At 40.4% G+C, this 23,571-nt stretch overlaps 1 protein-coding gene across 5 annotated transcripts in view; it reads right to left on the bottom strand.

Annotated features, from left to right (window-relative positions):
• CNTNAP5 (contactin associated protein family member 5) overlaps positions 1-23,571 on the bottom strand; it is a 299,019-nt gene that overhangs the window by 16,163 nt on the left and 259,285 nt on the right. For all 5 annotated transcript variants that reach the window (XM_026118441.2, XM_064514741.1, XM_026118442.2 and 2 more), the window contains 3 exons: positions 23,213-23,437; positions 8,397-8,527; positions 7,068-7,152 (listed from right to left, as the gene is read on the bottom strand). In XM_026118441.2, the coding sequence (XP_025974226.1) occupies positions 7,068-7,152; positions 8,397-8,527; positions 23,213-23,437 (441 nt within the window). The remainder of the gene's footprint in view (positions 1-7,067; positions 7,153-8,396; positions 8,528-23,212; positions 23,438-23,571) is intronic.

Raw genomic sequence — 23,571 nt, 5'->3', positions numbered from 1 at the left:
TTGAAATCTGAAAAAAAGAAAAAAGAATCAAAGAACAAATGGAAAACAACTCCAGAGCCTGATGGTAAAAATTCTGTGGGCACAGCTATAGTTTTCTTTCTATATGATATATGTCTTTGGGTGCATGTCTTATAACTTTCAAAGTGGAGCTTTCACCGAACGCAAGGACAGTCCTGTGTAACTTGGGTGCAAACGACTTGTGCTGTCCTCTGAATTCTTGAGTGGATAATGTAAATCTGTGGTTATGGCATGACTACCTGTGTGAAAGGCTTATTAAATGTTGTAGACCACTCTGCCACTCGAAGTCTTTAAATCATGATAAAATGTCTTTTCACTACGTGACATTGGGCTCAGTTAGAGTAATAAGGCAGTGAAGTTCCAAGGCCTGTGTTGTACCAAAGTCATATGAGATGTCAGAACGGCCTTCCTCTGACCTTATAACTCTGTGAATCTTTCCATGCACTTCACTGCCTTGGAAAATTATACCCAATTGCTGCTGACGGTTTGGTCTGGTCTTCTGACATTTTAGCATTGCACTTCTATTCTCAGTCCTGGAGACTGAGTCACTTTGGATGATTTCTGCATGGGGGGTGAGAAGGCAGTCTTTTTCAGCTTTTGCATAATTTAACTGCTCATTCCCCACAACTTCAGTTTACCCATATTTTTAAGAAATAACTCCTCAGCTTTCTCTGCTGATTTGTGCATAAGTTGGTCTGCCTTCTTGCTGAGCCCTCCAGCTACTCCCTGAAAGCTGTCTGCAGTGTCACAGCTTGCTACATTTTGTATTGTTCTTGCTCTCTTGTTATCTGGTTTTCATGTATTTGCAGTGGCTTTCCTTGAAAATGAGGATTAGGTCTAACAGTTGTATTTCTGAAACTGTTCTGACCACATCAACATCATTTATCAGTTGATTCATTCTGGCTCTCCAAAACAGACATTCTGTTCTATGGCTGTTTCTTTGTCCACTGCTGCCATTTACAACACACTTGGAATAAAATTTTAAATATATAAAATAATTTTAAATGTTAATAACTCAGTAAAAGGGAATAATTTTCATCATAAATGGAATTCTGCTGGATTTCTCCAGGACAGAGCAGTAAGCTGCTCAGCAATGTATAAGCAAACTAAAAGATAGTAAAGGACAACATAAATATGAGAGAGAACTGGAATCAAAGAGAAATCAAGATATTATGCATGTGCAGGGAAAGTGGCTCAAAAGGTCTTCTTTCTGAAGATAGCCTTAGGGAAAATGGGACCATGAACTTTCTCCAATGTTTTTTGTTCTTTTTTTCTAAAAGTTAATTTCCTGCCACTGAGAAGTTTAAACCAGAGCTGCAAGTTTACCTGTGTGCTTACTAACATCCAAGGAGGCCCATCATTTCATTATGGGAATTTCGCTATTAATTTCAGTGAGAGCGGACATAATATTAGTTTTTAATGTCTGTGCCCTAAGTAATTACTTAACCTAAAGTGGATCACTGGTAGAGGTGGAAGAGATAATTTACTCTGTATGCTGAAGCACCAGTTGTCCCCTTTTAAAGCCTCTCTCCTTCCCAGTTTGGCCTTTTCTAGAGAAAAAGATGAACTTCAGCTGGAGACAGTGCACCTCTGAGACACTTCTGAAACTCCATGGGACAGCAAGGGCAAAGTAAAGGCATTTTTTTGCTCAAGTTTTCCTGGGTATCACAAGCATGAGCAGGGCACTCCAGGTTTTGCTTCATGGCAATGAAGTGTTTTGTGGCCTGTGGAACATTTGAGAATTTTTGTTCCATTACGCTTAGCCGACATAATTTCAGACATGCTTTTTATATGTTCTCTTCAAGATCGTTTGTCACTGAAAATGAAGCACTGCTCTGGAGGGCAATGAGAAATGCATTAGATGTCAGAATTCTTGACATCTGAATCCTAACCTGCCACAGCACAGCCAGTCCTATGTGATTTTACATAGGCTCAAAACACTATCCATAGTAAAATGGAGGGAAGATGTACAAAAAATACATGCTTTCCTTAAATCAATTCAAGTAGTAAGAATTCAAACTAGAGATGTAACTTCTGGAGAGAAGCAGAAGACACTGGATACTTATTTAGAGAATATTATATTCAAGAAAACAGGAATCCAAACATGTCATTACGATCATAAGGTAAGTGATATTGCTGGGGGAAAAGTTTAATGCATTTAGTCTCTTTTTAAAAAAAGACTGGTACTATTGATGACATTATTGTTTCAGACCGATTGCTTGAAGTGCCTGATATTGCCAAATTTTTCTCAGTTTATCTTTGACTGCTGCCATCTTGGTTCCAAACTTCTCCTCTTCTATCCTGAGTGGCTATTTTCATTTTCCCAAATGCTTTACTAGGCTACTACGAAGAAAGATAATTTTAGATCTACCACATCTCCATGAAATCTTTTTCCTGATATGGTCCTTCTGTGAAGTAGATATTTAGTCCACCCTGTATCTCTTGCAGCCATTGTCGTATACCAACTCATGCACAACTCAGCAGAGAAAGCTGAAAAACTATTTTCTAAAAATAGAGTACCATATTGGTAGACATGTTGGTGCACAATGAGAACTTCTCAAAGTGTGAGTAAAAAATAGTCACTAAAAGCTGTTGCAAACATGCTCCTGTCTTAGGCACTTCTGAGCTGATATCATTAGTTTAGATCAGAAGTAAAGACCTCCAGCACTGAACTAATACTTCTTTCAGATTCTTTCATTCATTCTTTCCTTCTTCCTTTCAACACTATACACATTATGAGATAGAAAAGAACTATTATTCAGATGCTTGCAAATCATAAAGTCAAAACCAAAAGAAACAAATGATATTTTCTATTGAGATAGCAGCCTTTTCTAGACAAGACCTAAACATATGCAAATGTGCCCTGGGTAAATCTGTATCTGAGTTCAGAGAATTACAGAATAATTTAAGTTGAAAGACACCTCTGGAGGTCATGTAGTGCAATCCCTTGCTCAAAGTAGAGCCAGCTTCACCATTAGGTCAGATTGCCAATGGAGATCGTGTGGTTAAGCACAGCAGTATGATCTCCGCAAGAAAATACGTAAAGCAAATGAACTGGGACTTTGGTTGAGATTTCACTAAGGCTTTCCCATAAACTGTATGACCCCACTTGGAACCTGAACCTAATACCCACTAAAGTCCATGGAAAGACTCCCATTGATACCAATGGGCTTTGGATAGGTCCTTTTGTGCTTCGGTGTTGTAGGGGTGAAACCAATATGGCAACAAACGGTGGGATAACAGTATTTCTCTATAACTATGGGATACTGTAAGGACAAATTCAATACATGTCTGTGGGCTACTTGAATGCTGCTTCTTTTTATTCCCTTGTCTTCAAAGCCACACTTATATTTAGATCGATCTTTCAAAAGCAGTTATATGGCCCCATTACCGAGGGATCTGAACTGCTCACAGTCTTTAATGCTTTTCTCCTCCCAGCATCCCTCTGATGCAGGGATGTTCTATTATCCATGCTTTACTGATAGAGAACAGAGATACTAAACCTCAGATTGGTTTCATTGGGAATAAAATGCCCACTTACCTTAAAATCTACACATAAATGGCTTGCCCAAGGTCATTCAAGCAGGCTGTGGCAGAGTGAGTGGCCCTGTTTTGAATTCCAGGTGAGTCCCCTCTGGCTTAAAAGGAGGGCTTTTTCCAGGAATTCAAAGTTGGGTGTAGTGAAACCATTGGAAAATATAGCAGATTTCAAAAGCCGAAAAAAAAATGTAAGCGTGTAAGCAGCTTTTGACTAAAGGAAAGGTAATGGAAAGAAACTACATGGTAATTTAAAAACCGGTCATTGCATAAAACTGCACTTTTCAAGAGTTACAGCTGTGCTAACATGGTTATCATAAGAAAATCTACAAGGAAGAGGTTTAAATCTTTTATGATCTCCTGCTGGAAGCTCTCTCAGAGATTTCTCAGCTAGTGGGAAATGAATGGTGGAGCAAAGAAAGAGGAGAAGGAGATATATCTGGTTAAGCAGCCAGGATCAGACTGTTGGAGTAGGCAAAGGAACAGTGCTGTGACAGGGAAAGAGGAGGAGATACAGATTTTCAGAAGAGTGCAGCACAGCTATGAAGCACATGTAAGACAGTCAGGTTTTCTATGTGGTTTTATTCCAGTATGACACTCACATGTTCTTAATGAATGCCTTTAGGTACCTAAATCCCACTGGAATCCAAAATAAAATGCTACAAAAGTCTAGATCTACTTCCAAGTATCACATTCCTCTGGAAGTCTATCCTTTTACTGAGGGAAGAGGTTGGTGAACAATGACAAGGAAAAAATTGAAAGATTTTGGTTTAGGTCACCAGTATTCAGCTGTTGGTGAACCATCATTAAAAGAAGCTATGGTTAACATTTTCATTTTACCCATATAATAGTAAAAATGATGAAAGGACATATTTTAAAAAATTCTGTGTACGTAAAATGACAATGTCAAGCCCAAATCTTCATACAATGAGACAACATGCTGACTTTGTAGCACAGATTTCTTTTTTTTTTTTTTTTTTTGTCAGTGGTGGGACAGAGTGCAACCTCAGTTTGCAGATGATACAAAACTAGGAGGAGTGGTTGATACACCTGATGATTGTGCCACCATTCAGAGGGACCTCAATAGGCTGGAGAAATGGTCTGACAGGCACCTCATGAAGTTCAATAAAGGGAAATGCAGAGTCCTGCACCTGCGGAAGAATAACCCCATGCACTAGTACTGCCTGGGGGCTGTCTGGCTGAAGGACAGCTTGGCAGAAAAGAACCTGAGGGTTCTAGTGGACAACAAGTTGACCATGAACCAGCAATGTGCCTTTGTGTCAAAGAAGGACAACAGCATCCTGAGCTGCATTAGTAAAAGCGTTGCCAGCAGGATGAGAGAAGTGGTCCTTCCCCTCTACTCGGTCTTTATGAGGCCACATTGCAGTGCTGTGTCCAGATCTAGGATCCCCAGTACAAGAGAGACATGGACCTACTGGAGCGAGTCCAGCAAAAGGCCACAAAGAAGAAGGGACTGGAGTACCTGACAGAGAGAGGCTGAGAGAGCTAGGACAGTTCAGCCTGGGGAAGAGAAGGCCCAGAGGATCTTATCAATGCGTGTAAATACTTGATAGGTGGGAGTAAACAAGACATAGCCAGACTCTTCATAGTGGTGCCTAGTGAATAGGCTAGAGGCGACAGGCACAAAAAGAAATACAGGGAATTCCATTTAAGCATAAGAAAGAGCTTTTTTACTGTGAGAGTGTTTAAACACTGGAACAGGTTTCTCAGAGAGATTTTGGAGTTCCCATCCTTGGAGATATTCAAACACCATCTGGACATGGCCATGAGCAACCTGCACTTGTTGACCCTCCTTTGAGCCAGGGGGACTGGACTAGCTGATCTCCAGAGGTGCCTTCTCACCTCAGTGATGCTGTCATTCTGTGATGGCATAAGGCCTCTACTCGGGCACCACTACAGCTGTGGGATGAAACATGGCAAAAAAAAGTCCTGACATAGAAGAAAGATGTTCAGGAAATAAATTTAATATATGAAGAAGAAACTAAGTTACTATTAGGCTGGAATTAGAGTGACTTCCTTGGCCGAGCTGTGCAATTGCTGGTAGAGCAATAAGGTCGCTCACCATTTGAATGGGTGGCATTAGTGACATTACAGAATATAAACTACTGTTGTTGCTATTATTATTATTACTAATAAAAAATCCCAAGAAGCCTTGGGGCAAGGAAGAGGAAACAGAAGAAGGATGTGTCCACTGAAAGATGTCTAGAGACAAGTCTGTGGTGTTCAGTGGTACTGAATATCATACCTCTGGAGATGAATCTGGACTTTCTGGCTTTGCAAGAATCTTGTACTTGCAAAAGTAACCCTATTTTTGTGACTAAATCTAGTTTCTCTCCAAGCTGCACTATGTCAACTTGCTGGCTACGTGCTCGGAAGTCACTGTGCTACATTCCATCTTATTTTTTGGAAAAGCTCTCATTTATTGATTTCGTATCTATAGCTGGAACTTGAGGTAGAGGTCATGATGAGCAATGCTCTTCTAGGCTTTCAGCACTACCACTGACCATTAGCAAAATGAGATATTAGTTTAACTGTGACCTGGTCTGAAAAGTGTCAGGTCCCCAAATCTGTCCTCAAAGGCTTGGAAAACGACTACATTCTGAACAATAGCTATAATTAAGGAGAAAATCAGTTCTTATCCTTAATCTGCTCAGCAAAACATGATGCAGAATGCACTGATGTCATTACATACAATTATAATTTACAAGGAGACACTAGTGGATGTCTATTGTTTCTGTCTAGCTACCGGTTCTGCAGATTTTGGGCGCTATTCATAAAGCATATAAATTGCAGTAATGGAACAGATGGCAGGCTTGATATGGAGGTCCAATTCTAACAAAGGACTAAAATGTCCATAACCAAGGAAGCAATTAGAATCTTACTGAGAACAAATGAGAAACTTATATAAAGTATACTTGACAACAAAATAGGAGTGTTGTACTTCCTAAATTTCTGGCAAAGTTTTCCTGGCTTTGTATCAGCTGTGCCGCATAAAAGGGCAAAGATGAAGAAGGTCCATGCACACAGCATGCAGCATGGTGGCCTCAGTGCTATATGTAACACAAATATTCCTTGCAGAATTCAAATGGAAAAGGACAGAGAGTGCAAAAAGGGTAGAGAAGATGAAGGCGCACAACTCTCTTCTCCTTATCATTAGGAGGCAGAGATGACCAGCCACATGACAGCAGCAAGCTATAGTCAGCAAAATGTCATTAGGCCAAGACACCACTCTGTGCAGCCACAAAGGGAGTGTGAATCACCTTAGTACAGTGAGCAATGGGACAAGTTAATATTGTTATCAGTGCAAACAAGTAAAGTTGCCAAATTTTTACATTGATGAGGTATATAAATAGTACTGGAATGTTTGGGACAACTCTTACAGCTAAAACCAGCCAAACAAAAACCAATTTCTTTAAAAACCCAGCACACAGCACACAAAACGGTAGCACTATAACAACTGATGGATCAGGAATATTTTTAGTGGAACATACCTGTGACCTTGCCCAAGGTGAGTGATTTGATGGCCTTAAAATCAGTCTCAGAAAAGTTGTGCTTGAGTTTGAGAACTTGATCAACCTGGAAGAGGTCAATAAAATTAGTTCATTACAACAGCATGTAGACACCTCCTAAAGCTTTCTCTAACCTGCAAACTTGTGGGAATGCTCTCAGCTGCAAACAAGTTAATCCTGCCCCCAAGCGTGATTCGGTTTCCAAAGATAGCAAAGTGAATGTGCTTTGATTTTTGCATGAGAAGCTGAAAGGTGCACCAGAATAGTCATATAATGGGCTTTAAAGAAACTTCGCCTGAAGAAAAGCTTAAAATGTTTGACACTGAAATCCCCCTGCTTCACAAAATCCACATCTATTCACTTCAGAACACAATCAAAGGAGGCCTCTCTAGAAATGTATTGTGGAGAATTAGTTCTGCATAGCAGAAAACCACAGTGTAGCATGACAATAGAAGACTGGTACTTGAGGTAAACCCCAACTGTTAGCATAAGCCTCCTTCCTAGATAATCAGGCCTAGGCAGTTGCTGTGTTAACTGTGTATCATTTTACCACCCAGAAATGGAAATTGCAGAGGAAAGAAATCCTAGTGTTTCTTCCTCTTTCTATTCCTTCATTCACACGTGGCTTCTCTTTAGACACTGCCACCCTTCTCTATTAAATGACTGCCATCCAGATCTAGCAAATTAGTTCTGTAATTTGAACCACTGTAATTAGCCTGGGAAGGAAAGCAGAGGGGGCAGTAAGATAGTACTCTTCTCACTGCCTTGAGAAAGCAGGCGATGAAGGGGAGTAGGGCAGAGGGGGCCTTCTCCTCTCCCACTGAAAGACTGTCAGAGCTGGTTCGGTGCACCAAACGCTAGATTTGCCTCAGTCAAAGGGGCAGGGCATGGTCAATGGTCATGCACAGGACAGCCACACACTGCATCCCCTCAGTCCTTCCTCTGCTGCGAGATGTAAGCTGTGGGTCACATCCTTCCTTGGGGCACATATCGCAAATGAAGTGACACTTCCTAATTCACAGATTGTCAGAGACAAAATGAGGGTATCTCTACAGAAAACCCATCTGCTGGGTACTCTGATGATGGGGCTGGGCAAACTCTGGTCTAGAGGGAGATTTGGTCTAACCGACATGGCTGCTCCGCTGTTCAATCAGGTTTGGTTTCATCAGATCAATGTGAAACCTTTGCCTCCTGCTGGTGAGCAGGCATTTAAACCAGTGGGTCTGTTTGTGGCATGAAGTATTATTTAACACTGAACATGCAAAAGGCAGTCTAGCCCTGAAAATAAGCCACGACACGTAGATGTGATACCTCAATGACGAGCTCTCTGCCTTCTCTGTTAATCTTCACATGGTGCAGCTCTCGGTTGGCAAAGTTTCCAGAGTCAATGGTGAAAATGAGGAGTCCATCCTTACTCAGCTTGTATCGGACCTGTAAACTTCCTTAAAAGCAGAGCACAGTTCTACCTATAAAACCTGTGTCCACAATGAGATACTGCTCAATACGTTTAAACAACATGTAACTCTCATTTCGTTTCTATTATGATGAAGTAAAAAGGTTAAAAGTGAAGAAAAAGGTTGAAGTCAAGAAAAAGGTTGAAAGAGTTCAGGCTTTACTGAAAAGTATGAAAAAAATAATACAGTGGAAGAGTTTTCCCTTCCTACTAGCTAACAAACTGCACTGTGGAGAAATATAACGTAATTGAGTAACTAAGTATATCAAAGGAGAGTCTGTCTGTCCACAGGTCAGACATTTAGCACTGCCACAAGAGCTGATCTATACTAGACTGTGAAGGATCACTTCCACCAGAGGGCATGCAGGTCTTGCTCTGTTCTATTAAAGTACTATTAGTGGATTTTATCATTTGTTTTCATCAGGACATAACAGGCAATGCAATGACAGCAAAAACTGTACGAATTACATCTTTTCATTTCATATATTTAAAGGCCCAGATTCATTAGGATTTACATGAAATACAAAAAAGATACACTTTAAATGATGTCAGAAAAAATTACTTCGACCCTGTTTTTTTTTAAACCTATTTGCCAAGATCCATGTAATTCATATAAAAACAAATATCAAACATCTCTTTCAGTCTTTGTAGCAAAAAAAGCATTGTGTCTTCTTAGTGTTTCTGATAAATAAAATTACTGCAACAAATCAAAATCCAGAAGAAACTGAGGAACTCAACATTAATTTTAATCCCTCCACAAATGACTAAAGGAAACATAAAATCCATTCAAGTTTACTTTTCTGGGAATTAAGTAGCAAGGAGAGAAAACTTCTGTGAAATGTTGGGCTGTTTTTATACAGCAGTAACCAAACAACCTGGAATAGCAGTGGTACTATAGAGTTAAAAAGCTTCCCCAGGGCTACTTTGCTACAGTCTGTAAGGAGAAAATGAATGCTGACAGCACCACAACCTCTAAGCAGAGGGTCTTTCATTTAGTCCATGTTATGAAAATCATCATAAAAAACTCCTATCTCCTTCCATTTTAGTGCCTTTGCTAGAGCAAGTTCAAAATAGTCCAAGCAGATGGTTACAGGCAAACATTACCTGTGATAGGGGCTGACTGAATGACTGTCACTGAGGGAAGTTGTCACACAGTTTTAGTTCTAGGACTCATTTCAACGTTTGCAGAGATAATACTTGTCTACATGTCGCAGTGCAGTGCCGTATCAGGGAACCCCCAGGTAAATCGGAGGGAGCTGCCACATCTGTGTGCTGCACTGCAACATTATCCAGAGACATCCCTGACCCCAGATGCAGTCTCGCTTTTTAGTGAGGTGAATGAGTAGGGCTATTTAGCTCCTGCGCTCTGCAATATTCACACTGCAAGCCTGCTTTCAAGTGTAGAGATAGTGAGCGGGGACACAGAGCAGTTCTACTTCACTACATAGTGTAGACACACCAATTCCTTTCAGCCTCAGTAAAGTCGACCCTGCTGTCCTACAAGCTGCTGTAAATTCACTTTACAACAGAGTTTAAAACTACACATAAACTTGCTGCAGAGAGGGAACTTTGCCACCCTATGCAGCTCATGGTGATGCCAGCAGTCCTTCCAGATTGGACCAAAGTCCAAGCAAGGTCATCTATCCTCCTCTTTACTTACCAGGGTGTTTGCGGCTCAGGCTCTTAACAGCTGTGCTTTTTGCAACGTTCGATATATCTCAGAAGAACACTGTCTCTCTCTAAGCTTTGCAGGATAGAGACAGTGCTTCCAAAGATGAGAGGGAAAATGAGAATGAGCTACTAGGATGAAGGCTTTTTAGCCGACTGAGAGGTCTACTGGATCAGATGAGGTTTTAAAGTGAAAAGAAAAGAAAAAGAGTTAAAAGGCATTTTTTTCTCACACATAGTCATGGATGTTAGAGGGTAATTTGTGAATAGATCAAGGTCAGTAAAAACTTCTAAATTATTCAGTGTGATATTATAGGTCCTGATTCAGCTACCCTGAACCACAGTGCAAAGCTCCCTTCACTGCATGACCAGGACGAGGAGCTACAGTGCACCATCATTAACGTCCCACCTGGGACGAATTTGAAGGTCTGAATTTGAAGCACAATCCCATTTTCCGGTATTGAATGAAACATTCATCAACAAGGAACAGATGTCACTTTACTCTAGAGAGATGTAAGATGAGAAAAGAAGCCCAAGTGCAAAGAAGTTATGGGACATCTTCAAACTTGCTCATTAGGACAGCAAGAGAGTCAAAAAAAAATGAAGGAAAGGTTGCCTGACCCTGCACACAGCAGTCTAGATGGCCACACAAAAGAAGTAGAGACTCACTGTGAGAAATGATGGGACAGTTTGATCCAAACTGAAAACCATGTCCCAGCAGAAGTATTTTACAGGCTGCCTGGTATATCAATTTCACATGTCTGAAGCATAGCACTTGAAAGGGGAGTAGCGTGGACAACGAAACAGGGCCTAGATTTGGTCTCTGACCTCATACGTGAATATACCTGTCTACTCATTTGGGACGCTATGAGCACATCAATGTATAAAATATGAACGGCACTACTATATCCAGGTCATCAACACAGTAACCAGCACATCTATGTTCAAAGAGATCCAGCAGAGACATAATCTATCCAGGCTCTCAGCAACTGCAAATGAGGATATACGCATTGACTTCATCAGAGGAGAACCAATTTAAAACACAAAATTATCTGTTCTATTTGTTTGGAGACGATGGACGAGGTTCCTGAAATCCATTAAGAACTGATCTTACTTGCTATACTGATGCAATTTTACTTTAAATCACTAAAGGGATCAGTCAGTAGCATCTTATTTTATCAAATTACTTTTGAATTCCAATGACAACTTTTTTTTTGGACGGCTGCTCTTAAAAAACACTGAATTCAAGTTGGCATTTTGCCTGGGATCAAATTTGCATTAATATAAATCAGAAGTACATGAGATCGTCTCTCCAGATTTGCTTTGGAATATACACCACTGTAGTTGAGAGCTGATTCTGGCTTGTATTCAGTACCAAACCTTTTCCTGTTGTCAGAGTACAGAATCATTTCTTTGTCTGACAGATTACATAGCCATTTTGCTACACAGAAACACTTGATAGGGAAAATAAATGGATTATTAATTAAAACTATTATTAAGAGGGTTTTTTGGCCTCTGAATTTTGATTATCTAGTTCGCTGACTTTCTCCATCACATCATCCCAGTGTCACTAACTGCAAATAAAAATCTGTGCATAAACCAGTTCTACTCTAATTTTTGCATCATTTCTGCCTCACAGTAGGGATTCACACTAATCATAAGCAGTGTAATTTCTGGCAGTCTTGTTGCAGTCATGCCTGTCATCCTCTTTTCAGCTCCCCATGTCTGAGCATGCACACCTGGAGTGCCATAATGCTCAAGCAATGCACTGCCTGTTGTGGTTTCTTCCTTCTCTAATATATGTGCAATGGCTGGAGGCAATTTCTATTAAGTCCATGTGAGAGGGAAGCAAGGAGAGAGGGAGGTATCCTGTTCCTGGCATTGGACTGAGAAATTTTCTGGGGACATTACCCAAGCAGTGCTAGGTAAGAGTAGATTCACACTTAATTATTGTAGTTGTCCCTCCAGTTCTATAGGTATACATCCAGCAGACTGTGCCACTGCACAGAGGCACACTGTGCTAGCTCTAAAAACAGCCTGAGCGGGGTAGGAGGCACAGTTTTGCTGCAGCGCAACAGCATGCAGCGCAGCCTCTTCCCCCCACTTCTGGAAGAGATGAGCCCTCATGGAGTTCAGCGCTGCCGCAACAAGACTTCCATCACCGTCAAAGCAGGCTTGCGTCAAGCACTGTAGTCTTAATCTGTAACCTGCAGTAATATAACCCATGACTATAGGGCTGAATGGCATCTCTCTGCTGATATAAAACAGCTATAGAGCCATTTTAACAGAATTCCCGGGGTCTCCCTTTGTGCAGACAGAAGTTCTGGGAAATGGAGACAGAAGGGCAGTATTTATGCCATCCCATGCTGGTGGTTAGGTAAAGGATGATGTTTCTGAAACAAAACACTCCCAGGATATACTTTTACCAGCAGTGGAGGCCAGGGTTAGTACTTGCTAGCAGTACGCTAATGATCAATGTGAGCACAACCAGCCTCCAAGCAGCTACACAAATAGCCTGCTGCTTTCAAACCGCTTCTACTTTTTTTACTGAGGACAAGAAAGATGTGGTAGCAGCTCTTGAGTTTAGTGATAATAAGGACATTATGCTATTTAGAATTTTCAAGGCGCTTGCTCTGAAGAAAAAAATACTCCCAAACTGCACAGTGTGAAGAAATAGCTTGGCCATGATATCGCACATTACATATCCAGATCCTTTTCTGATTGAACGTATCCACAGGAGAGTCATTTTCCTCTTGCCTGTGTCAAGGGGAATGTCAGAGACACCTCGTGGCTTTGTGGCCTATGCCCACTGACTTTACATTAGACTTGGACTGCAAAAGTTTGTTTTGAAAATCAAATAGTAATTTCTAAATCATCAGCTGAAAAAAGGAACACAGGAAAACATCACAATGAGTTTTCTGGCTCAGGAAAAGATATCCCTGCTTGAAAGATCTCACCCAGTGCTGGGTATTTGATAGAAAGGCTAAAGCAGCTCTGCAGGAAGCAAAAAAGGGATCCCAGGAATTTGGTCTATTAATCAGTCAATCATAAGCAAGGTTCTTGTCACACGTGTCACCAGGACTATAGGTCCTATGTTATTTTGTCTTGAAGAACCAAACAGCAAGGAAGGGAACAACATGCCCTTGGAGTCTAAGGCTTCTCTGCAGGACTTTTACTTATAGAAACTGGTTTTAAATGAGCCCAGATTGAACCCAACATCTATAATAACTTCAGTAACACTTTTTAATGACTTAAACTAGTTGGAACAGCTGGCAAGACATCTTGCACCCCCCAGAGAAGCTGAGGTAGTTCAGGGAGCACGTGTGGGTGGCACATGTAAAAAGTACAACTTTTACCACAGTTGCATAACACCAAGAAAAATGATTCAAATCAGGGCAGCTGACAACTCTGATCTGGGAGAAATGAGTGAGTGTATGTGTGGAACAACCAAACATTTCTTTAGGCTAAGGACCTTAGATTACCCCTGCACATCCCATTGCCCCAGAAGCTCCAAGAAACACCGGAGTTAAGGACTGACCGATCCTCTAACATGCAGCTGTCTCAAACAGGCAGGTGCCCTTGGCAGATTATAAGATGTTAGCCACAGCACACACCTAAGCTATTGCTAAAAGAGAAAATAATTAAGGAAGGCATCAATTAAACAAGCAGTGGGGAATATTAGTGAAACTACTGATATTCCTATTATGAAAAAAATCTAAAATATCTGGCCAATTTGCAACTTGCAAGGTGGAAATGTTGTTTGCTCATTCCTGATCGCGGAATAGCGGATGGCAGTTTTCAGTCATCTCTACCACAAATTACCTCCCTGGCACCTTGCGCAGTTTTAGTGCAACAGTACTCCCTCTTTACAGCCTAGATATTTAAAAATGAACTACCTCTTTCTTGGTTAGGAACAGCTGGCTAAGAAACCTGCTCCTTAATTAGCAGTTTCTCCTCAGGGACATTTACTCAGTAAGTTTACTGTTCAGTGGAAGTGCAGCTGGTGATTCAAAATAACAGGCCCTATCTCTTAAGCGTCCAGTGGCTTTTAACTAAGATAGTACTTGCACACTTTTAGGAGGTGACTCTTGCTATTTGTTTCGCTCAGAGAAAATGAAGAGGAAAAGCTGCTGAATATGTTTGCTGATATGATTGCTCAGCTATTGGGTTTGTTCAGATGTGGTGAAAAAGAAAAAAAAAAGCAAACTTAACTTTTTGTAATCTATTATAGTGATGAAGAAAACAAATGCTTATTTGAATGCCTTCTACTCAAAGCTTGAGATGCTCAGGACTAAAGAGATCATTTCCAGGCCTGCCTATATAATTACACATTTTCACAGTGTATTTCTTCAACTTAAAAAAAAAAAGAAAAAAGAAAGAAAACACTATCAAAAGGAGCCTATCTGGAGGCCCACGATCTCAGCTCACTTTGTAATGCCACCAGGCACCTGGAGCAAGATTGAGAATATCACTTAAACAACAGCAATGGTAGTTAGTTCCCTTACGTGACTGACAGATGTGTTTAACCTTGGTAGATGTCTCGCATCCACCAGCAGCCAGTTGGCTTAACATTGGCTGACCAGCAGTTAAAAAGGAACTGGCAGATGCTTCTTGCTCCAAAGCTAGAAAACATTAAAAAATCTAAAAGATGACTCAGAAGACCATAGTCACAGAGCTCACAATGCAAATAATGAGTAACACAGAGGTTATGCTAGTGATTTCGAAGGGTGCATTCCTCTAAATGAAACGAGTCATATCCATACTGGTGTGGCTGAGCCTAAAATGGGAACGGGCTATCCCACGCATGTGGGATAATAATATATTATTAGTGAGTGTTATCATTATCACTCTGTTCCTTGATACTTCTTTGTGGTGGGGGAACTGGCTGCTGTTTTCTCTCACTGATGTTGATTAATTACTTTTTTTCCCAGAGGTAACTCAATGTAAAGATGAAGAGAAGAGCTGAGGGCATCAGATTGAACTAAAACTTCCTGCAATTATCTGCTTTCTAGTAGTGAGACTGATTCTGGTAATTTTTTAACTTGCACCATTTCTACACATTCTTTGGTATTTTAAAAGTTACTTTAAGGCCTTTCATTAACAAAAAACTATCTATATGATACTATCAGATCTGATGTTCAGATCTCTGCTCCTGTCTTTAAACACACACTGGATGCTGTTAGTCTTCTTGTGGACAGACATTCAGTAGGCCCTATGGTTTACTTGTCTTCATACCTAGAAAAAACTCCTTGCCAGGCTTTGATCTTACTCTGGAGTTTTCATTTAAGGCTAGTGTAGTAGTCAAGCTAGCAGGAAGAGCCTTTATTCCTTGCCCAGTGAATGAAAGATAACATATCATCCTATGAATTATATTCCACAAGTTCACCCTGGCTTTGCAAATTATGCATTATCACTAACTCTGTGCGAACAGCTCACAGGGAGAAAAGACTTAGATCCTCCGCTGAAATACGCCAAGGAACTCCTGTCAACCTGCCCTCACTGAAATCCCAGACTGTAGTTTCTACATGGCTCTTAATATCTTTCAACCATTCCTGTTTCAGTTTTGGCAGTACATGCTGGCCTAACAAATAACCATAACGTCTGAACAATGAGAACATGGAAGAAGATGATCTGAGAAGACGAGAAAAAAATGAAACAATCAAGTTGTGCGCTATGTGATGTCTCTGGACCAGGACCGCCTAATATTTCATTGGTTTCACCAGCCTCTGTGATTGAAGAAGTTGGACTTTCTCACCTGCAACATTCTCCTGATTATTGCAAACTCTCAAGGGAAATATTTGAGTTTCATAACAAGCCACAAGCCATTGTCATAAAAAGAACTGATTATTGTGTTTTTAAGCCTTCTAATGAAAAAAAAAAAAAAAAAAAGAAGAAGAAAAACCTAGAGGAAGGATGAAACATTTATTTAACAACAATCCTAGTACCGGAGCCATATGATGGTATCATTGCAGTGACTTTTCTGGAACAAAATACATGCTTATACATATTTCCTTGCACTACTTTACCTTCAAATGCATACTTCTGCAATGCTTAATTTATCCATAAGCACCCTGAAAATCTTTCCATTTTGATCAGGAAAGAAGGGCGAAGTCACCTTTTAATTATCCAGTGGAACAGCCAGCATAATGGATTTGTTAGGGGAAAAATTAGCACGCTAGCAGGGATACAACAAACAAGACACAGAAGTAGGTTTGCTAGGACCCAGGTTGGTTCTCACCAGGCTTGTTAACTTGGGCTCTGTGTTGTGTGAAAAGTGCTACACTGCTACTGGGGGGCACCTGAGCTAGCAGTTCTGCCTGTTGACAACACTCTACATCCACAGCACAGATAATTCACAACTTACAAATAATTGAGAATCAGCTATAAGCAATCCTCATGACCAAAGCTTTGGAGAAAAATAGGTTCTGAAAAGACCCTCATTTCAAAATTGCTAAAGAGCATGTATGCATCTGTGGTTTCTATTTAAAAATAAAAGCTTCTGACTAGTCTCCTCCAGCTTTCTCCCTGACTCCTTCTAGGACAGATCCTCAAAACCCAACAGAAAAAATGACTTTTCCCTTGTAAGATGTGAGCTAGGTGCTTAGGTCTTCCAGGAGATAAACACCTCCTCCAAGCAAAAGGGAATGTATGCTTTCTTCCTAGCTGTTTATTTGCAGACATTGGTGTGGGTTTTTCTGTCAGATACCAGTAAGTTCTCAGACAGCCTGCATGTATGCAGAACACAGATCAGTTACGAACTGCATGCTCAGCCTTTCCTGCTCCACATAATCCAATTACAGTTCCCTTGTTTTTCCCTTGTGGGTCTCCAGAGCATCTTTTGGCCCTTCAGTAATCCAAACTGATCTTGGTGAGTACAAATATTTCCAGGAATTGAGCTAATGAAACAGATCTCACAGTTCTCTCTTCTTGGAGAGCAGATAAAGAAATCTGCCAGAGTCCTTGACTGAATGTTGTGGCTGCTTCTCCTTTCGAATAAGTCTTGCACAGTTAGAGATTTAGAGTGCCATATGCTGAAGAAAAAAAAAAAAAAAAAAAAAACGGATGCCAAGTCTACCTCTTACCTCAAAGAGTGCTGGATTTGAACAGAAAACTCTCATCAGCATTTCCATTTTCTGTGAAGCATGCTTTCAGCAGAGAAACATCCAAGGGATCAGAACTGTTTTTAAACACAGAGGTTCTTCTATTTACATAGAAAAACTGGCTGAGAGATCTCCTGCCATCCTGACACCTGCTACTCACGATACCATAGACAGGCTCCCATTTAGTGACATTCAGGTCTGTGCACACTTTCTTTTACATTCACCATTCCTCACCAAACCCTCATTGTCCCCTACCCCAGCAGGTAAGATTTCAGGGCCAACTACAGCTATTGCTTGAAATGATACTTAGAAGATATATTCGTACATGGCATTTGAAAGCATCTAATGAATGTGAAGAAGAGCTAGACCAGGAGCAATTTTCAGTCAGTCGTGGACTGCTGCTTGGGAACTGGCCTCCTCAACAAAACCATCTTCCACACCTACTGACAAAACTTGCTTCTCTGCTCCTGATCTGCTAAAATTGACTGTACCTGAACCTTGGCACCATTTTCCACTTCACAGTCACATGAACTGTGAGGGCCGTTCAGTGGGTGTTGAAACCCTCTAAACCAGAAGGTGTTCTCAGAAGATAAGACATTGCTCTAGTAGTATTATATACTAGGGGCTCTTTCTGCTGAAGTTAGTTATGTCCTGTGGTACCTACTTAGTGTGAGAGATGTTCCACATCCCATATCTAAAGCCCATGAGGCCATAAAGCCCTAAGAGCCAGCAAAGATTTAAAAATCACCACCAAGCCCCACAATGTTTCAGTGAACGACACTTTCCCTAACAATTTTAGCTTTGCCCCATCAAACCCTAGAGTGCACAGCATGAATAGAACCAAAACATTCATTTCCCCAAAGGGTTGATTAGTTTTTGCCTTTCTTTACAGCTGAATGCCAAAAGCTTTGTTTTGCTGAGAAAAGTTGTCGAGGATGCAATCGCAAGGCAAGAACAAGGAGAATTTACATGCTTTCAACAGAAAGGCTGCTTCTGACTTAGAGACAGGAGGAGATTACAGAAGATTACTCATTTATTAAAAAGGAAAAAGTCAGCAGCTTCTCATTGCTATTTTTCTCTCTCTCTCTTTTTTTTTTTTTTTTTTTTTTCCCAGAGTGTTAATTTACCCCACCTCTACTACAGCTTTTGGCTTCTTCACCCACTTATTTCAAACACCAGCTGATTTCAAGGCTTTATAGGACAGGGCAGTGTGATTGATCTAGTTCTGGTTACTATATTCTGAATATCAAATACCTGGCAGAAGAATTACTGAAGCTGTTTTTGTTTGTACTTTTGTTTTTGACTGTGCTTTTTTTCCCCACCTTTAATCTTTCCTATGCAATTTCAGAGTCTTGCTCTCCCAAAGAAATTGAGAACAGAGCTCACTCTGATGGCAATTAAGTACCAGACAGAAACAAAAAAAAAAAGGCTCAAATTGTTTAGTTCCTCATGAGATCAGATAATAAATTCAGATAAATTTTCAATCACTCTAGGATAGCTCAAGATTCTATCTCTTTTCTTTGATTCTGGCTATCTGCTGTTTTTCTAGATTAGGAATCACATGGTGTCCACAGAGAAAGCCAGTCACACTGAGAATCAAAGGCTGGTGGAAATATTTTCTAGACAATATATTACTTCGTATTCATATCACATTTGATTATTGTAGGGAGGAAGGAAGAATGAGAAAGGAGTTGCACTAACAGTTTCTGTCTCATAAGGTTTTTTCCCCCCATCAATTACTCTCTTTAGACATCAAGGAAAGTGGATTATAATACTGAGTTACTAGTTATTTTGTGAAGTCATGTAAATTACCAAAAATGTACAGTGAAAAAGTTAGCCTGGGAAAGAAAAAAGAAGTATTTCTGTTTTCTTGGTAGTAGCTTCCCATGGTGTGAATGACTTATCATGTGGACTGACACACAAAAAAAGGCTAGAGCTGTGTACCCATTTTCTGTAGCTTAGTAATGGGCAATATCATTTGGAACTTCTACCGCATCAATACTAAAACTGTACTGCCAATGATTACAGTACTGTTATTGTTTCAGATGTGGGATCAATGGGGCCGTGAGCTAGGAAGCAGGCTCTTCTCCCCTAAACAAGTCCCACTTCCCCAGCAGAGCTGATCTCCAGGCAGCACAGACTGGTCCCTTGGGAGTTCACCACCGATGGCAATACTAGCACATCACTGGTATCGCTTCATGCAGACGTATCGGATGACCAGCCTTTCACCAACCGCTGCAGCAACAACCTTAGGCTTATGTCCACAGTGACTGTCTGCTGCACCACAGCTCTGTCTGTAAGCACAATATAATCTAATGACCCAATCATCCCTCAAGGGGAAAAGATCATGAAACAAGTGACCTGATACTACTCATAAAAAGGAACAATTCTGTGACATGTGAATGCCTTTCTTCACATTAATTAATGTCATCAAACTAGATTTCTCACCATTTGATTAATGTATCAGTGTTACAAGATGCAGATGCTTGAGGGCACGTATTCCCTGAAAAATTGTTAGAAAAAGTGATCTTTTAAATTACTGTAGCTAACACTAAGCTGATAAGGCCAAGGACGTGCAGGAAAGCAATGTATTTAAAAATTACATGGATACATGGATATATAAGATTGGGGAGGAGCAGACAATGTTAAGTTATTGTGTACAATTTTGAAATGCATCTGTGTGATTTAGAAACCTAATTAGTAACTAATGGCACAAAGAATCCCTAAGTCATCTTTAAAAACGGGAACTTTTGAAAACTTATCCATAAGCTGTCAGGACAAGAGCTAACTGACCAGAATTAAGAACGACCTTGTGATACAGATTAGTTATTTTGGAGGGAGCAGTTTCTAGAAACATCAGCTGCTAGGCACTACAGAACTCGCAGTATGAGAGAAGAAGGTCATCTGTATAGATGCAGAATGGTAGCTTCCACATTGACACATTGCAGTACCCAACATCTGTTACATCTTCCCTTCTTCATGAGGCATGTGGTCTCCCAGTGCCCCAGCACTAGGAGGGCACTCTGTGTGAGTGGTAACATGATGAATGGATAAAGCTGTGAGTGGGTATGAGGACATTTTAATTCTGTTCCCAGATCTGACATGGACCTCTTGCATAACTCTAAAAGAATCATTTTACCACCATAATTCTAGTGGCTCAGATAATATGTCCTGTATCTTCTACTGACATGACCTCCTTTATAGACTGACTGCATGAAAGTGCCTTAGGGTTAAGCATGGTTATTTATTTATTTTACTGAAACCAATCAATTTTACAGGGAATATTTCATGCTTGTCTGGATTAGACTATAGCTGCCTAATCATGTTCATCTGCATATAAGCCCCTTTCAATATAGTCTAAATATGAACAAGCCTTTCAAACACTTTCACTTCTTTCATATTAAATATTTAATATGGAAAGTCTGAATTACCAAGAACATTCTTTTCATGTCACTTTTATTAAATAAGAATTTGCCTAGTTATTTTGTGCATAAGAGAAAAGGGAAATAACAAGATCAATGAGTAGTTCCTTGAAAATACTTACAGAAGTTGGATTGGGTTGTGAAGTATTAAAGTATACATAGATTGTTCCAATATTATTTCTTGACAAGTGTAAAGGATCTTGGGATTATGGTGAAGAATATTATTACTCTACTCTCAAGTGAGAATGCCCATTCCCATTTTACCAGGACCCTAACCTTTATATAACAAATCAGTTATCTAGCAGGGACCTGTCTAGGTTCTACCATACATTGTCAGTCTCAGCAAATATCCTTGGAAAAGAGCCAGTAATGGAGAAGGAATTGTGCTCACTTTTAATACTACAAAGGACATTATTTTCATAGTCCAGTAACTTTATGGCAAGCATAAACCTCTTGAAGGAAGAAAGAGTAACATATCTGAACATTATTTTCATTGGAATAACTTCAATTCCAACGAGACTAAAAAATAAGAGGATATGAGATTTAAAAATGATTAAATGAGGGACAAAAGGCAGAGGATATACATGACTAAAATGACTGTCTTTAAAGAATGACACAGAAGCATTCGCAGAGTAACTCTGGAAGGGACATCCAGGAGTTAACCAAGGTCAGTTAGTTACCTTAACAATTATTTTCATACAGCGCTACATTTTATAGCCCAGGGTTTTGGAGTCTAATATCTCACCAACCCTTTAAATTAATATTATCTTCATTTTACAAATGGGTAAACAGAGGTACAGGGATGAGAAGAGCACCACAGCACCATTGCAATTTGCCTCCTGATTCTGAGTGTGCTGAGAGCTACTCTACCTAATTTCCCAAAGGTCTCCAATTCCAAACGAGCCAAAGAGGAGCTCTGCAAATGGTGCAGCTGCCACAGTGTTCGGCTCATCTTAAAAACTGCATTCCAGCTGAGGTGCTATGAGAGCTCCCTGGCATCCTGATCCTGACCCCCTTCCCCAACCACTGTTAAAGTTCCCCCTTCCAGAACTGAGACCTCCTAATTATAGCTTGCTGATGGCTGTATTTCATCAATAAAAGGCAATTGACTCATGTTTCTAAGGTCATTTTACACTACTCTGTCAGCAGTAAAGGTGATTTAAATGAATATTACGTTTTCATTCACTTTAAGGCTATTTTTCCATTGCCTGGGTAGCATAAAGAGACCTCAGTGTGACTGAGAAGCAGACTAAGGTTTTGCCTCAGGAGTGCCAACCTTTCTGACATGGTGAGCTCCATACTGGAATATTCATATGTCTCATATCTCAAAATCATAAACACGTGTCACCTGCCTCAGAGAGAAAAGTGGAGAGGGAACTCTGCGACTGGTCCGCAGGAGAGGAGAGGAAAGAAGAGGCGTCCCTCAGAAGCCACACTGCTCTCCTGACGAAGGGACTTTGCGTATGGGCAGTGGGCCCAGACTGGCCTCAGCTGCCCCTCCTGCAGACAGGGACTCGGGTGCTAGTCCCATGCCAACCCAAAACCTGACCATACGCCATAACCAGGAGATAAACTGCTGGAAAGCCCATACAGAGAATAAAAGCTTTTTTCTTTAGTTTTGTTTGATGGTACTTGAGACCTTAGCTATTTTGGAATTCACAATGCTTCAGAGTGGTCTGGGTCATTTGGTCAGATGCACATATTCAACCACATAGCATTAACTTCCTATTGCCCTGCCACACACGCTAGTGGCTCACCCATGTGCTTACTCATCACTTCCAGGGCTCCAGTGCCTGATAGCTCTTGAATAATTCAACCATTATCATTTGTCTACAATGATGTTTATATCTAGAGTGAGATTTCTAAAAGCACTGCAAGGACTCAGAAGCTGAAGTCTTATTGACAGGATCCATGCCCTGAAGATCTCAACATGGCTTCAGAAAGCACCTACCCCATTTACCTTTAAGTAGCAAATAGATTTATACCTTATGTTTCGGTCAGTGAAGCTAGAACACTTGATATTTTCTGGCTCTAATAGTCAGTAGTACTGGCCATATACATGTGAAAGAACACACTGAAGATCAACACATGCCAAGAGAGGATGCAAAATATAAACCAATAATATATGCCTGCACCAAATGTTTTTGTACATTCATGGGATTTCTCATTTCCTTATCCTGGAGGTCTAATGAATTTTGGATTGGAATAAATAGCAAGGAATTGCTATTGTACAGTCTTGCCAATGAAAGTCAACAAGCCTTTTAAGCCCCAACAACATGATTATTCAAAGACTGAATAGGCAATGTAGCACTGAATGCCAAATAAAGGGGTATAAACAAGAGTGATGACCATTTGCATGAACTGAATAGCATGAAGCTAATAAAGTTGTAGATAGAACCAAACTTAAATAAGTGCTGAATTCTATCACAAAAAACTTAACATAGTCACATGGTCTCCCTTTGGTAGCAAATCAAGAGCACTTACCATTCTTGGAGAGAATCACAGCCAAATATTCATGAAAGTAGGTGTTGACGTACAGCAGAAGACTCGGAGCATGTGCTGTGAGGAAGCTAAATGCAATGTTTTCCTTGGACATGACAGCATCCGCATAAATGGCAGAGCTTGAAGTACTTGCATTTTTTGTGACAGGATAAGGTTCTTGGAAAAGATAGGTAATGGAAGTGCCAGCTTCAAATAATGCAGAAACCTCTGAAAGCATATATAAACCAAGGGAAAAAATTCAGATACTGCATTTTCAGATCTTTCAGGCAGGCATGGACATGAGCTGACTGCCTCAGAAGAGCACACCTCAGACAGCAGCACACTGCAAAATGTTCCCGACT

The sequence above is a fragment of the Dromaius novaehollandiae genome, chromosome 7, assembly GCF_036370855.1.
Source record: "Dromaius novaehollandiae isolate bDroNov1 chromosome 7, bDroNov1.hap1, whole genome shotgun sequence".
NCBI lineage: Eukaryota > Metazoa > Chordata > Aves > Casuariiformes > Dromaiidae > Dromaius > Dromaius novaehollandiae.
This window is presented reverse-complemented; position numbering and strand designations above follow the sequence as displayed.